Source organism: Natrix helvetica (genome assembly GCF_964273705.1).
Source record: "Natrix helvetica genome assembly, chromosome: 8".
In the NCBI taxonomy this organism is placed as follows: Eukaryota; Metazoa; Chordata; class Lepidosauria; order Squamata; family Natricidae; genus Natrix; species Natrix helvetica.
The window spans coordinates 27,224,387-27,241,174 of record NC_138559.1 but is presented as its reverse complement, the minus strand read 5'-3'; the positions used below and the strand labels follow the sequence as shown (position 1 = coordinate 27,241,174).

Sequence of the window (16,788 nt, the reverse complement as noted above, 5' to 3'; positions counted from 1 at the left end):
GACTACGACCTCCAAAATCCACAGCCAACCTCAATTGCTTCCATGCCAAGTGCCCTCTGTGCCCATTGGACCTTGCTGTCATCCACCCTTCTTCTCAAATTCTTCTAAGTCCTATTGAGGAAGTTCTGAAGGACATCGCCAGAGCACCAAGGCTCCAGTGCCACCTTCCCAGCCAACCAGGGTCCTCCTTTCTACCCGAAGGGGTGCCAGGTGTCATCCCCTTCTAAAAGGTGGGCATAGTTTTCTTTGCAGAAGGCCAGCTGCCCCATTGATATCAGGAGCCGAAGCTCACAGTGGCTGACAGAAGGGATGTTTCCCCCATTATCGCTGAGTAGTTCAAACAAAGCTTTTCTTGGAACTCCTTGAAAATGTGGAATGAGTCAAGAATTCCCACCTGGTTCCATCATTTCAAAAGCTTTCCCATCATTATCTGAATCCACCTGTCAGTAAACTGCAGTGAAGACGACCTGATGGTTCATCTCCTCCACAAACTACCTGGGCAACTTTGACAGGCACATCATTAGGTGAGCAGACGTGAGGACTGACAGCAGGAGAGCCAGAGGAGGGGAGGGGGGAAACCCTGTGGATTTTTCTCCTGTTTGCAGGTATATTTGTTCAATCAGGTGAAGATAATCTCGCTCCGTATATTCACTTGAACACCTGTCCCCATGGTCTCCCCTCCCAGAGAGCAGCAATCAGCTCTCGCCTCCCAAATTAATTGGTTCAAGGAAAGATGCTTGTCCTGCCAGCAGCCAAGTTTCCAAGCATTCTGTTCGAAGAGCAAAATTCACAAGGTATCAATACAGAATTTCCACCTGGGCTTTTGTCTTGCAGACGTTCTGGAGAAGTTCCAAAGGAAGGCTGCCGTTTGAATGCTCTGGATGCCAGAACTCAAAGGTGTCCCAGGCTTTTAAATGTTCAAACCATAAAGTTATATTTCAGGCTCTTTTTTTTGGGGGGGGGGGGGGGACACACATGCTAAAGGCCTGACTTTCCGCCTTGACTTTAAACAGTGCAACTGCCTTTAACAATGCAATCCATCATTTTTTAATTGTCTCGTAAGATTTTAACGGTCTCAGGGATGGTATTAAGCATGAGATGCTAGCAGTTGGGTTGATGGTTTTTAGGGAATTATGTTAAATAAAGAGTTGCTAAGCCCTTTCATTCAAACTGGTCCAGCCACTAAAACATCTCTGAATGGCAGGTTTTCATGTTAAGTGGACCAGCCGAGGTTTTGTAAAGCAGAGATGCCGACCCCAGGAACCAGATCTTGGGTGCAGTTCCCAAGTAAGCCAAATATTATTACCAAATTGTAATTATTCCCTTCCCTCCCTCCCTCCTTCCTTCCTCACCTACCTATCTTCCTACCTCTTGTCCTCCCTCCCTCAGCCTTCATCTTCCTTCCTTCACTCCTCCCTCTGTCCCTTCATCACTCTTCCTTCCTTCCTTCCTTCCTCACCCCTCTTCCTACCTATCTTCCTACCTCTTGTTCTCCCTTTCTTCCTCAGCCTTCATCTACCTTCCTTCCTTTTCTTTTGATAAATAAAAATATTGTGGTTCTTTGAGATGATATTAGAATCTTTGGAGTTCTTACTGCAAGAAATAAACCGAGTTCTCTTTTGGAAATTGCATGTTTTATCATTCTACATTCTAATTATTTAGACAGTCTATATAACTTACAAGCCACGTATAGGACCCAGGCTAATTCAGCTAATGCAAAAAGCACACACAAACACACACACACACACATTTTGCTTCATACTTCTAGCAAGCCTTTCGTAAATGCCTGTGTAAAATGGTGCCAAATTATATGTGCAACAACAGCAACAAAAAACCACTATGGAAGATGATGAAATTTTGGGTGGCTGTTTCAAAAATGACAATTTGTGGATTTGTGACCACAGTGCGGATTCAGCCAGTTCACCTGAGATATTGATAAGGCCCTTTTCCTTGTCTGTCTCCTTCTCTAATCCCAACAATACCCTCCAGCTGGAAGCCGACGTGAATTAAGTTCAGCAAGAGTTGCACTTGAACAGATGCTGTGCAGGCCCAGTTAATGAATGGACCGTGGCGGTAACAAGGAAGAGGGCGACTCGTTTGCCAGGTATCTCTCCTTCCGCTCTTCATTCCTGCCCACCTGGGCACCTTTAGCAGTGCTGTCAGTTGGCGTCTTTGGGGAAGCAGCTCTGGAGGTTAAAATACAAGTAAGCCAGAGAGGGGGGAAATGAAGAGCTTTAAATGACCAAAGATTTGGAAGGGCATTTTCTGAGGAGCTGTTTAAACCCGAGGAGGGCAATTCTTGGCTGCAGGCATAGCTGTGGGGCAGAGAGAGGGCAAGAAGGGGCTCCAGCACTGAAACTGTGTGGCCTGGCCAACTGAAACAATATTTACAAGGGGAGGTTGGTTTTAAAAATGAGAGAGAACAAAAACTAGAGAAGGAAGATCCCTCACAGCAAAAACACCATTAAATGATCACAGGTGCCCATGCCAATTGCTGAGCTTCTCACTCAAGTTAAACATAAATCTGGAGATTGTTTGGTTTTGTTTTTTGGTCAAAAGTTAAAACAATTTTCAAGGGCTATGCTAAGGAACAATCTGTACTGAACAAAGGTGGTTTGTTCAAATGGATCTTAGAATTCTGTAGATCCTGCTAACGCCCCCACATCCTCCTCCTAGAGAACCAAAACTGAGCCACAGAAAGCAAGGAAAGAGGCAAGCATTTTGCAGAGAGGTTTGATTTTAATTCTAAAACAATTGAGGGGTTTTGGGGGCCAAATGGAAGCCATTCTCCAAGGACTGCAAGTATTATCTATTTCTGAACTGAGGCAGACCTTGAAATGCCTACCACACCCGGGATCCTCTCACGTCGCCGTTCTAAGAAAGCGACGGAGCTGAAAGGAGGTTCTTTTCTTCAGCAGGAAGACTGCCTTGGGCTCTGGAGGTTTTCCTAAAGGATCGGGATGCGGGATCAACTAAGAGGCTGTTCACTTTCCCCGTTTTCCAACAGTTTCCTTTTCTTTTCATCTGTTCTCCTTTTGAAGATGTTATTTCTGTAGAAATGCAGCTCTTTGATGCTCTCCCGGATGTCATCCAGGGCTCTGAACAAATGATTCAGTAATCAAGGTAAATACTCTGAAGAAAGGATACAATGACCACAAAAATAGGAAAAAGAAGAAGTTAGGAGAAAGGGGGAGAAGAAAAGAATTAAAAGTGGAATTTTGGAGAGCCCAAGAGAAAATGGTTAAAAGAGAAAGAAAGGGGGAAAGAGTTACATTAGTAGATCGAAGGGAATAGTAGTAAGAATTTTACTGTTATGTAATTAATTAAGAAATAAAGAAATTATAGTATATTGTTAACTGTAGAAAAATTGAAAGAAATGCTCTCTAGGTTTAAATTGAATTAGAAGATATATGTTGTTCATAGTAAAATATATAAATGGAGAAAATAAGAAATGAAAATTTGGTGTAATTTTGAAGGTGCAATTGAAGATATTGTTTATGCATTAAGCAAAATAAGTATAAAGATGAAAATAATAGAAGAGAATAACTTGTAACTGGCTGAAAGTGAAAACAAAACTATGATATAAAATGGACTATGTAAATGAGAGGACGTAAAAGAAAAGATAACACGTTATTCCTATAATATGTATAATTTGCATTTTTTTAAAAAACCTTGAATTAAAAATAATAAGAGATTGGGGGGGGGGGTGGCAGCCAGAGGTGGTATTTACCATAGATCCGTAGATGCTGCACGCAGGGATGATAACTCTGGCGGCCGCCCTTAAACCCTTTGCCTAAATTAGGCTGTCAGAAGAAGCAGGAGTGAAATGCTGGACGCTTAGGATCAGACGGGGCCCCTCGGGAGAGCCTTACCTGTGAGAAGCAGACTTCTTGGGAGCGGCCTCGTAGTCCTCAGGATACCAGCGCCTGGGTGGAAAGGAAGAGGGAACCCTTGTCCCCATGCTGAGGAAGCCAAAGCAGAAGCTTGGAAGAACTGGGCCCACAAGAGTCAAATGCTTTGTCAACTCAGAAATCAGCTTTACCAAAAACCATTTAAGGCCCGTAAAGACTTTTTCTAAAAATGTGTATTATTTGTCAACCTCAACTCCTCAAAAAGGCGATGACAAAATACAGGTAATCCTCAACTCACAATAGTTCATTTAGTGACCGTTCAAAGTTATAACGGCATTGGAAAAAATGACCGTCAGGCTCGGAAGCCATCATTGACTGACCATGGGATGGACCTGTGGGGGTGGGGAGGGGGCAGGGTCTCGAACTTTCAACTGGGTGGGGAAAACGGGGAAGCCTTCAGATTCAGGTTTTCCCAGATGTGCCAACGTGGCTCTCTTCATCCATTGGAACTCTTGAGGAATCCTTTGCCTCGGACTCTGATTTGATTTGGATGCCATTTGGGACCCTGACAGTGACTTATGACCATTTTTTACAATTATGACCGTTGCAGGCTACTGACTCATATTTATGATGGTTGTAGTGTCCGGGGGTGTGTGTGTCAGGTGTTCAGGGAAGCCAGATTCACTTAACAACCTGTCTTATTAACAATTACGGTGATTCACTTAACAACTATGGCAAGAAAGGTCATAAAACAGGGAAAATTCACTTAACAACTGTCTTGTTTAGCAACAGATGTTTGGAGCTCAATTTTGTGGTGGTAAGTCAAGGACTATCTGTACGTTTTCAGCAAAGTTAAGCGTAAGCTATAAAGCCTTCAAAATCCCCACCGAATTGTAGGGCAGGAGAACCTTGACGTAGCACCTAAAATGCCAGATGTTTTCCTGCCTCACTGAGCTTCCCTTCCCAACCTCTGCTCATCCCAAGTCCACCCTCCTCTCTCTCCCACAACTGGGAATTCTGGAGGGCGCCAGCCAGCTGAAGGAAAAGTCCAACACCGAGCGTTCAGTAACCTGCAGAGCTCCTTCACGGTGCTGACGTCGATGATCCGGTAATGCAGATGCTTCATGAACTGTGGCATGTGTTTGTCAAGAAACTTCTTGTCGGCATGAACAGAATTTCCTGTCCAGAAGGAAAAACACCAAGTGAAACCAGGATTCTCAGCCAGGAGAGACAAAGGAAAATGCAAAGGCCAACATTTCCTCTCCACTGATCACAGTCGACTCTGGATTTAACAGACTAAATGTCCCTTAAAGCCAAACGTCCATTAAATGGAGGTCCTGAATACCAAAGGAGCAAGTTGCAGTCAATCAAGTCCTGGCTGCCCTCTTGCCCCCCCCCCCCCCCCAGCAGCCCCTGCCTGGCCACCCCATTGGCCTGACTCCCCCGGCCCCCACCTCCAGCTGCCAGGGCCAACGTCCCAGCACCATGGCATTCTCTTCCAGGGATCGTCTCCTTAAGTCCCTTAAGCCAACCCCTGGAGTCTGGTTCCCAACCTCTCCCCCTTTAAGCCATGCAAACGTCAACTCCCAGAATTCCTCCAGACAGCTGGCTGGCTGGGGACTTTTGGGAGTTGAAGTCCAGGCGTCTTTAACCTTGCAAACCTTGGGAAACCCCGGTGGAAATGGGCGAAAGAGACCAAGTCCAAGGCTCCCACCTGCAAGAGGGCAGAGCCCCGGCGGAGTCTGTTGTCGGATGAAGGACAGAAACTCGTACTCTGCTTGGCGCAGGGAGATCGTGCTCTCCTTCACTGCCTGGGTAAGGCCGGACTGAGAGGAAAGAGAAGAGGCGGGTGAAGAGCTGCATCAAGAGACACTCGGACCCAACCGCCACAGCCTTCAAGGGACCCACTTCTGAGGGATGGAGCCCAAGAGGGCGGCTCAGAGCAACAAGGCCAGGCCTGGGGAGGCGTTTTGGAACAAGGGTCTCCCTGAAGATGTCAGAAGGCAGAAGATACAGAACAATTAGAACTCGGACCACGCGTCTTTTATCCCAGAGCTATAATTGCACTCAACAATGAACTAAAAGGTCACCATCAGGGAGCTGTTGGGCAGCACGGCTTGGTCTGTTGTGTGGATGCTTGGGGGGTTTAAGGGCGGGGGGTTCTTTGGGTGGCTGGGGGTGTGCTTGGGTATTGTTGTCTGTGTTGGGCCTCTGGGGGTTATGTGAATTTCGTTGTATGTGTAAACTGTGTATATACGTAAAATGACAATAATGTAAAGAAGGGCTAAAAGGTAAAGGTTCCCGCGCACATATGTGCTAGTTGTTCCTGACTCTAGGGGGCAATGGTCATCTCCCTTTCAAAACCGAAGAGCCAGCGTTGTCCGAAGACGTCTCCGTGGTCATGTGGCTGGCATGACTCAACGCCAAAGGCGCACAGAATGCTGTTCCCTTCCCACCAAAGGTGGTTCCTATTTTTCCACTTACATTTTTACGTACTTTCGAACTGCTCGGTAGGCAAAGCTGGGACAAGTCACGGGAGCTCACTCCGTTATTGCGGCGCTAGGGATTTGAACCACCGAGCTGCCGACCTTTCTGATCGACAAGCTCAGCGTCTTAGCCACTGAGCTGCTGCGTCCCTCAAGAAAGGCTAAGCAGGCTCTATTATTCCAGAGCCTCTGAAGGGACCCCCACTCCAGGGGATCCAGGGAAAGAAAACTAACAGAGACCACCACTGGGAAAATTGCAGATATAGAAGGTCCAACTTTCTATATCTGCAACCTTAGAGAAATCCAACTGTCTAGTAGCACTTTTTCCTAAGTATCTGCATTCCCAGACGGCGTTTGTCTTGTTGATGCTCCTCAACAAGGGGCCCAGAATCGCCTCTGCCTCGGTAGGTTCATGACCCCTGACCCAAAACAAGGCTCCCTTCCAATTATTCAGAGCAGGACGGGACCCTGGCCCCATTGCTGGGGGGAGACCTCTCTTTGCAACAGAGACATCAATGGCCTTCCCACCCATGAGCTCCTATCACAGTCCCTCTAATAAAGAGTGGGAGGATTGAGAAAAAGATTTAAATTCAGATATCAGGTCGCAGCAGGAATCGGCGATCTCCGAATCCCCAAGCTTTGGTTCTGCTGGCTGCAGCTTCGGTGCCCACCTCTGTGCTACAAAACCCAAGGAAAAGGGTCCCTTCCTCAGGAGGGGCAGAAGGAACCCTAGGAAGGGTGGGAGGAGGGATGGCGAAACCAAGGAGATGAAACCATTTTTCTTACTTGGGCACAGCATACTAAGAAATTGGAGGCCTTACCTTCCCATGATGCTCTTTGCACCAGTCTGACATGCCATCAAGTAACTCATCTGGCTGGTTGATGATCAGGTTAGGACCCTATCCACCAAGAGAGGACATTTATGAATGAATGAATGAACGCCTGGAATGCACTACTGACTCAGTGGTTTCTTCCCTAAACCCCCAACTTTAACCTAAAACTGTCTACTGTTGATCTCACCCCATTCCTAAGAGGTCTGCAAGGGGAATGCATAAGCTCTGCTGGCTGGAGAATTCGGGGAGTTGAAGTCCACAAGTCTTAAAGTTGCCAAATTTGGGGACCCCTGGCATAGCAGCATTAAGTGTCCTCCAGATCAACTTCCTATTCTGGAATAAAACCAGTGGATGAAAGAGCTTCCAAAGCGGCGTTTCTCAACCATGATAACTTTAAGAGGGGGGAGACTTCAACTCCCAGAATTCCCCAGTCAGCAGAGAATTCTGGGAGTTAAAGTCCACAAGTCTTAAAGTTGCCAAATTTGGGGACCCTGCCTTTAACTAGCCGTCAGGAGAGCCAGGAGGAGCTGCAACTTACTTCGGCCAAGATGTTCAGCCCTGAATCTGTGATGAGGCAGGCCATCTCCAGGATCTGGTCCTTCTCAATGTCAAGGCCGGTCATCTGTGTCCGAGAGGTTTGGTTTAGTTTACCTTATTGCCATTGCACAATGTACAACAAAATTAAATGCCGTCTTCAGTGCACATTACAATTATAAAAATAAATTGAAAACCCGATATTGTACTACACAGTTTTGGTTCCTGCCCTGGGAGAGAAGCTGCTTTTCAGCCTATTTGTCCTTGTTTTTATTGTCCTGTACCGTCTGCCAGATGGTAATAGTTGAAAAAAAAAGGCTGCCCAGGATGAGAGATGGATCTTTAAGGATGTTTTGAACTTTCTTAAGGCAACGGGAGCTCTAAAGCTCTTCCAAAGAGGGGAGGGGGCAACCCATGACCCTCTGGAGGCTGTCCTATCTGCCCCTGTGCAATTGGCAAACCAGACACAGGGGCAGTAAGTTAGAATACTCTCTATAGTGCAGCGGTAGAAGGTCAGTTTTCCATTTGGTGGTTGTTTCCTGAGAAGTCTCAGGTGGTGTCATCTCTGCTGGGCCCTTTTGACCAGAAGCAGAGTCAGCCAGGGGAAGATCACGGGAATTAGGCCGGACCTTAAAGGAGGACTGCTAACTGATGGGGGAGGAAGGGGAGACGACCTTCCGCGGGGCGTGTGGTTGGTCAGGAGGAAGGAGGAGAGATTCACTATCATGCATTCAAGGGAAGAAGACAGGGGGGGGGGGGCAACTCAGGATGGAGAGCATCTAAGGGCCTTCCAGCGGGAGAGGCTTGCAGCTGGGCTGGGCACCCTGCCTGGTCAAGCCAGACCGGGTCTTGACCGACCACCTTGGAGGAGCCTTTCCAGGGGGGGCCAAGACCCCAATGCAACTCTGGGGTCCCCCCAAAGGTGGGGAGAATTCCGGCATCCAATGGGGAGCAAACAAGGGGGGGGGGTTTTCTAGGTTCTTCGCTTTAAAGCATGCAGACCCCATAAATGCCCCCGGCCCCACCCCATTGGCTTCTGCCTGCCCATGATGAGACCCCCCCTGCAGCCCCCCCCGCAACCTGGGGAGGGAGGTGCTGCGTCCCATCTTAGAAGAGGGGGGAGGGCTTTAGGAGAGGGGAAGCCTCCGCCCCCCTGCAGCCCCCGCCCCCGCAAGCTGGGTCCCCTCTTAGAAGGGGGGCAGTTGAGGGCTCGAGGAGGAAGCCCCCCCTCCCTACCTCCAGGTCCACCCAGACGATCCTGTGGCCCATCAGGCCGGCAGCCTCGGCCATGGCTCGCCTCCCGCCGCGCCCGGGGACGCCGCCTCCGCAGAGCCGCAGCCAGCCGCGGGCGCTTCCGCAGACGCCGCGCATCCCCGCCGGACTTCCCGGAGACTACGACTCCCGGCAGGCAGCGCGACCCGGCCCCGCCTCCTCCCCGCCCGACGCCCGTCCCAGCCCTGCCGCAAGGGCTGCCGGGAGAGCGAGTCCCGGAACCGACCCCTACGCCCAGCGGCCGCGCCGCGCCAGGCATGCTGGGAAGCGTAGTCCTCCCCCTCTCTCTTTAAGGAAGGCGGAAGCATCCGCGTTGGAGGTCGGAGGGCCACCCGGGACTGGCCTCCCAGGGCCCGGAGCGCCAGCTCCAGATGCCCAGCTCCTTCACCCTGCAGGAGGAGGAGGAAATGGGCAGTTGGCTTGACCACTCCAGCAACTGCCCCCCACCCCTCCATGGGCTGCTCTGGGGCAAGGTGATTTGCCTGCCAAGGGTTGGGGGGGGGGGATTCGAACCACCGACCCTTCTGATCGTCAAGCTCAGCGTCTTAGTCACTGAGCCACCGCGATCCTAGACGGTCATTAGCAATCTTAATAAATTCAATTCTTTGAGTTAGAATTAAATTACCAGGGGAAAGAAATGGCAGAAGGAGAAATAAAGCAACATATCACTGAAGAGAAAGAGTAGAGGGGCAGGTTAATATCCACCCCAAGCAAGGTTTGGACACACAGCCCCTCTTGGGGGCAGATCAATTCTGTCAGATCCTCTCTAGGAATTTAGATTTTAGGGGAACAGGGAAATTAAGATATATAAACCAGGCAGGCATTTTCAGACAGGTGCATATAGCTGACCCCATATGAGAGGCAAATACATTTGGAAAACTGAAAAGAACCACCAGCAATGAATGTAGACCTCAGTAAATTTTGTTTGCACACAGAGTTTTTACAAGAAAGGAATTTATTTTTTGCCATTATATACATATACATAAGCCTAAGGAAGGGCATGTTTAATACTCTCAATGATATTTCTTGGAAAATGTCAGAAATGAAATTTAGGGGCTTTTTAAATTTATGGCATCAAAATCATGGTCATTGAAATACTAGTAGAAAATGTTTTTTGCATATGAACAATGTTGTCAACATTAATATTAACAAAAATCAACCCCTTCAGACATGCAGTGTAACCAAGGCTTAAAAACTTTCTTCTCGAAACAAACAAACAAACAAAAAGCAAAGCAGCAACAGCAGCAAAAAAACACTAGCTCTGTTCTTTCAAGGAATTCTGTTTGGTAGAAAAAAATAACAGTGATCTTGGGACTGTAGAAGTGGGGAAAAGATTAGGGTGAACCAGGTTACAAATGCTGCTTCTTCCCTAAAATTCGCTCCAAGTGAAACATACACCAGTTGCCAATGCAGGCTGGCTACGAATTTCACTCAAAGCAGCAATTTGAAACACAATCCATGTTTCAGGTGTGCCCAGAAAACACAAACACTAATTACCACTCCAAAGGCTAATGTTTTTAAAGGAAGCACTGGAGATGCACACGGAAGCCAAGTGAAAGCTAGGCCAGCTAGTTTCTTATAATTAAAAGTGCTCCCAGGCAAACACCTTTCCCCAAGTGCCAAATCAAGATTTTTCAGAATACAAAGAACTACAGTTGCATGCAGTGATGGCATTTTAGGCGCAAAAGCCAGGAAGGAAGGGGGTGGAAGGGTGGAAAGCATGGAGATCGTTGGGGGGGGGGACGGGACTGAAAAGCAAGATTTCACTCTCCAATTACTGAGCATTTTGTGGTCTCATCAGGAACCAGTCATTTTATGATGAAATGTTTCATTACAAGCTTGCAATGGGTGCACATTCCATTCAATACTTACCTCTTTCTCATTTCATTTAAATATCGGCTTCCTAGCTTTACGAAAATGAGAACTTTCTATTTTTCAATGTGTTTATGAAAGAATTTGAATTTTTCTCCATGTGCTGTGTGGGGCAGAGGAATGCAATAATTTCCTGAGAAGTGGTAATCACTTAAAGATACTGCAGGGTCTCCTTGATATAAAAACCGCGAGATCACATCAGCTAAAAAAAAAAAACCCCAATGAGCCTGCCAGTGTAAAGAACCCATCCTTCATTACCGATTATCAAAGCCTCGGGCAAATTTGCTCTATTTGTAGATCCCACGAAGCAAAACACTTAATACAATGAATATTCAAATAACTTCATTCCCGTAGCAAAACAGTTACCCAAATTATCAACGGCCACCAAACTTTCTCCTTCCCGGCCCTTTTTCTGAGCAACACCAGAACCACCTCAGGGGTTCTTGCTATAAAAATACCAATGTTGGTTTCAAAATAAAACCAAAGCAGCAGAACTTTTTTTCCTTATAAAATAAAGACAATGTCTTCTTTTCTTTACCAGTTTAAAAGTGTGGCACTTCTTTTTTTCCCCTTTGCCTAAACCCTGAAGGGAACTTAATACAATTCCAAAAATTCTTTTCTCTCAAAATACAAACTGCAGATGATATGTATAAAACTTTTTTTCCCTCTTTTTAAAAGATAACTTGTGAAGTTACCGTCTACAAGCTCTCTGTAAAGGGAAGGAAGGAAGCTTTAAAAAGGGAAAGGATGTCCATAAAATCCACTCTGAATACTTGCTAGTGATGGGCAGGGGCGCCATTCCCCGTCCCAGTAACTCCGCCTGTGCTAATTCAGCTCCAGCCTCCATAGTTCCTGTCATCCTGGTAATGGTCTTCCCGGTTCCCCCGGAAGCTGTAATTTGAGCCGCAGTCCGCAAGCCGCCTCTGATCCTGGCCGTGGTGCCTGTGGCCAGACTGGTATGGGTGGGAGCTCACTCTGCCCTTGTGGGGAGGCTCCAAGCGCCAGTGCGCTGGGGAGGCTGAGGACCGGGGGAAGGAGTAGCCCTGCTGGCCTCCAGGCATAGGCTCGGGAAGCAAAGAGTTGTGTCTTCTGCCGTACGATGGGGCCTGTTGCCACGCCGAAGTCATCTGCATAGGGAGGCAAGAGGCCTGGGTCAGCAGGAGTCTCCAGCAAGAGGGGCGAGGAGAGGAGGGCCCCCGCTGCCAAGAAGAATTCCCACGGCAGGCGCAGGCCGAACCCAGGTGTCCACCCCCCCTCCTCCCAGCTGAGGATGGCAGGAAGGCTTCTCAGCCCTCAACTGCAGCCCTGTTGTGAAAGTGCAGAGGTGGAACTATAGTCTGCTAAGCCAAAGAGGCAGAAGGAAACGTCCTTCCTGTTTTGAATCTCTCATAGATCTACAGCAGGAGTCTCCACATTTGGGCTTGGCTGACTGAGGAATTTTGTCAGTTGAAGTCCACAAAAGTCCTAAAAGTTGCCAAGTTTGGAGATCCCTGCTCTAGAGGGAACAAACAAGGAGGAGGACAAAGTTGCAGCAGGCAAGGCGAAGACACAATATGGGCAATCAATGTACACTTTGGGGGTTTTACTGCACTTGCATATAAATGTGCACACGGAGTTCCACTGGAGCCATTGCTAAAATCTTTGGGAGGCAGTTATCCTGCAAGGGAGGGAGGGAGGGAGGGAGGGAGGGAGGGAGGGAGGAATCCTTGGCATGTGAAAAAAGAAGGCTTAGAAAAGCTGATGGAACTATCAAGTTTGAGGTTACTTCAGGTAACCGCAGCATAGAATAAACATGGCTGATGTTGCAGGAGTTCTGCATCTAAGAAAAGAAACGCTGCCCCAGAGGAAAATGCAGGCTCACATCCCATCTGTGAACCCTCAAGGGACCTGGCCTGTCCTCTTCCCAATCTCACTGGGCAGGATCACTCACCATGGCCTTTGCTTGATGGTTATCAACAGAGGAGCAGGATCTCTGGCCAGCTGGCATCTTCTCGGTGTTCCTCTCGAACCTTTTATGTCAAAAGCAGAAATTAGCTGTAGTAATCTTAATAAAGTTGGCATTCAGTTTTATTTTTCCAAGGGACCACATTCCATATATTTGTAAACTCATTATATATAAAGCAGTTCTTTAAAGAAAATTATAATTAACCAGTTTTATAACAGGCACCTTTATCAAATGCCTCAGGAGACCTAGTAGTGATTTCAAATCATGGATCTGAAACGATTCAGAACATTTAGATATTGTTTTAATAAGTGGCTTTGAAATATTTTTTAAATAACTCGCAGCTTCTCCACTTTAGTGCTGTTGTTTCATGAATTTCATTTTCCACCCTCTAACGTAAATTATGCCAGTTTAAAAGCCAGCAGAGAAGTCCTCACAGGCCTACCTGTTGCTGTGGGCTGCTGCCAGAAGCTGAGGACTGGAGGGATTTCCGTTTGCAAATCCATGTGGGGCACAGGGCGAGGCGACCTCTTGAGATGCATGGCTGCTCCCTGGAAGACATTTTGGAAGATGAATTAAAGCAAAAGGCTCTTGAGGGAGGCAAACTGCGAGATGCCAGCAGCCAAGATGGAGCAATTAACTGGCCCTCAAGTATCACACCAGAGAACTACTACAGCACACAAACAGATTTCCAAAACAAATGCTGCAACCTTCTGAAATACCCAGTAGGTGACAATGCAAACATAACGTAACACTAAAGCCACCGGAGCCAAAGTTAACTGCAATCTCATGTCAGATGAAAATGAACCACCTTGAGCTGTGAAAAAACCTACAGACATTCTTTCACAAATACATCAGCCCCATTCCGCAAAAGTTAATTTCACATTTTTCTTTAAAGTAAAAGTGAGATTTAAAGTGTATGGACACCCTGAAACCAAGACTCCAGAATTCACTTCAGCAATGGGGCTGAATTGGGAATAAATTTGTTTAAAGAGGCAGCAGCAGATTGTATTTCACAACTGAACAATTCAAAATGCATACGGCATTCAGTGAAACAGAGCAGCTGTTTGTAGCACAATGATTTGAGGATCTTCATCATATTTGGATGCACCATGTATTTAAATATAAAATCAGCTAAAATTTGGACGAGCCCAGCGATGGTTCTCCAGCACTGACAAACCACCCTCTTCTCAGAAGAATTAGTTCATGTTAATGTACACCCAATGCAATGCCAATATTATCATATCTTCTACCTAAAGTATGGCAACTGTTTAATCCAGAATGGTTACACACGGCCATTTGCCCTCATGGTTTACACACTAGAGCTCCAAGGGAAGTAATACAATCTTTCTACTTTGCCAAGATCATCTAGGCCACTTGAAAGGTTTCATGGATACCTGATCGGAACTGAATTTTGAGTGGTCTCCCAAAAAGTTTGATCCCATTAAGCAGACTCATGCCATAGGGAACAGATTCTTCATGTTTGAAATTCACAAATGCAAACTGTTTTGGTTTCCCATCCCTGTCCTTCGGGATCTTTACTTTAATGACTGGGCCTGCCTGCAAACCAAGAAACAAAACAAAACGTTAAATAAAAAAAGAGACCGGCTCTTTCCTGACACGAAGGGGGCGGGGCAGCGCTAGCCAATCGAACCGAAGCTATTGCCGCCAACAGGAAATGCCCCTTTGCTTGGATTTTAAAAGCCCCCTGCAAGGTCCCTCCCAGCTCTTTTCATCCCTGGGGCCATTTTACACACACCCGATTGCGACTCCATTTCCTCCCCCCCCCCCCACATGAAGGCGCCCACGCAGTCCATCCATCCGGCTTACCAATTCCCTGCTGGGGCTCGTCTAAAGGGGCGGGCGGAGGGGGCACCCCAGACCTTGAAAGGGGGGGGGGGGGGCGAGAGGCTTGCTTATTAATTTGTTAAATCCAGATGCCACCCAAAGCCACCGACTCTGGGCAACCTGCGGATTCAGCCCCTCGTGTTAGGGTGAATGGCGCCTAACCTGGAAGGCGCAAACAGGGAGTCAGGCAAGAAAGGAGGGGGGGGCTATGGTCCGGGGGGGTGGTCTTCAGAAAACAGCCCCCCCTAGCCCTCCCCTCTTGTCCTGGGACGGCTGTTTCCCCCGAGGACCCTCGCAACGTCCCTCCCCCCCTCCCCACGCAGAGCTGTTACCTTGAAGCCCCCCCCCAAAGGCCCTGGGGGCCAGGAGGCGCTTGGCGAGGGGTCGACGGACGGGGGCCATCCTTAAAGCACCCCCCCTCAGCCCAGCCCTCTTCCTCAGCCAGCCGGCCTACCTCGCAGGGCTGTCGGAAGGCGCCGGGGATAAAGCGCCCCCTCCCCCCCAGGCCTAGATCAGCGGCGGGACGAAGAGAAACACCGCCCCCCGGCCACCCGCCGACCCCTCCGGCCTCCGTACCTGGTGGAAGAGCTCGAAGACCAGCTCCTCGGTCACGCGGGGGTCGAGGTTGCCCACGAAGAGCGTCCGGTCCGCCTCCGCCGCTCCCATTGCCTTAGCCCGCCGTCGGCTCCCAGGCGCATGCGCGTTAAGAAGACGAAAATGGAACCTCGAAATCTCTCGCGGGCTCTCGGGAAGCGGAAACTACGCAGGCGCAGAAGGCAAGTAGCGAATGCGCGCGCGCGGGGAGGAAACCCAGCCCTCCCCGAAAGGGGCTGAGTCTGAGCAGCCCCAGATTGATTTGAATGCGTGTCTCCGCCCTCTCTGCGGGAGTCCCAGGTGGGAGGAGTAAAGGAGGATTTTACATTTTTTTAAAAGGCAACCCTGCCAGAAATGATTATCTTTCAGCAGAAGACCAGAACAAAAAAGTTAAAGATCTTATTTTTTAAATGCTTCTCTAAAGCAGGGGTGTCTGGCTGAGGAATTCTGGGAGTTGAAGTCCACAAGTCTTAAAGTTCCCAAGTTTGGATCCCTGCTCTAAACCTATTTTAATCATTGGCACTTCTTAATTTATATAAATCACCACAGGAGATTTAAGCATCCCTAAACCCAGTTTTGCAAAGCGGCCATCGATTATCCAAAAAAAGAACTAAAAACGCTCCACTCCTGGAATACCATCCAACCGAAGCCAAGGAATAGAAATTTGCAATATTCCAATAAGCCTTCAGCCCAGCTGTGGCAGGAGGACGGGAGTCATGTAACCGCCTGGAGAGACAGGAAGGGCTGCTTTCCCTGAGCACGAGAAGCAGGGGTGAAATGCAGCCGGTTCTGACAAGTTCTAGAGAACCGGTAGCATAAATTTTGAGTAGTTTGGAAAACCGGCAAATGCCGCCTCTGGCTGGCTCCAGAGTGGGGAGGGAATGGCATTTTGCAGTATCCTTCCCCTGCCACGCCCACCAAGCCACGCCCACAGAACCAGTAGTAAAAAATTTGAATTTCACCGCTGACGAGAAGCCTCTCTTGATTCATTCCACTTTCCAAGTGGAGTCTTGGAAAGCAACCAGGTGGATGGGCCTGAGTGGTCTCTGCCTGCTGGATGGCAGGATAACTCTCCAAAGACTTCACAAGAGGCAACCAAATTTAAGCTGTGGAGAGAAGCCGGCAAAAACGAGACTGGGCTCAACAAATGGGGTGCATCTGTTTGGGGACTGTAGAGGAAAATGTTCCTGGTAATTCCCCCAGTCCATGGGTCTGGCCCACTCCAGTCCTAAACTCCCCACCTCTTTCCTAGAAGCACAACCACGGATGCTGCCCCCTTCAATGCTGCCTGGAGAATCCACATGCACAAACGCAGAGAGACCCAACCTTAGGAAATAAGATGTATGGATTCATTTAGCGTATGGCATATCAGGAATGGACCAGCAATCTATACTAACATTTCACCTAGATCAGTAAAACACATCGAAGCATAAATGTTAAAAGCTTCTGTGTTCAAATACCAGTGACTAGGGTGGCATTCTTTGTTTAAAAAAGAAAAATCAGATGCAGGGCCAATATATGCCCTCAGCTCAAGTCAGTCATGATGTCATCAACTC

At 48.1% G+C, this 16,788-nt stretch overlaps 2 protein-coding genes across 2 annotated transcripts; both read right to left on the bottom strand.

Annotated features, from left to right (window-relative positions):
* Positions 1-2,719: 2,719 nt before the first annotated feature.
* Positions 2,720-9,101, bottom strand: REXO2 (RNA exonuclease 2). The gene is made up of 7 exons (XM_081960627.1): positions 8,941-9,101; positions 7,709-7,792; positions 7,159-7,236; positions 5,566-5,677; positions 4,922-5,030; positions 3,873-3,926; positions 2,720-3,098 (listed from the first exon to the last, which is right to left on the bottom strand). Exons 1-7 carry the CDS (start codon positions 9,073-9,075, stop codon positions 2,969-2,971), a joined length of 702 nt encoding a protein of 233 aa, XP_081816753.1. The 5' UTR covers positions 9,076-9,101; the 3' UTR covers positions 2,720-2,968.
* An 811-nt stretch (positions 9,102-9,912) lies between these two features.
* RBM7 (RNA binding motif protein 7) lies at positions 9,913-15,370 on the bottom strand. The gene is made up of 5 exons (XM_081960626.1): positions 15,215-15,370; positions 14,188-14,350; positions 13,236-13,341; positions 12,779-12,857; positions 9,913-11,975 (listed from the first exon to the last, which is right to left on the bottom strand). Exons 1-5 carry the CDS (start codon positions 15,302-15,304, stop codon positions 11,679-11,681), a joined length of 735 nt encoding a protein of 244 aa, XP_081816752.1. The 5' UTR covers positions 15,305-15,370; the 3' UTR covers positions 9,913-11,678.
* Between the last annotated feature and the right edge of the window lie 1,418 nt (positions 15,371-16,788).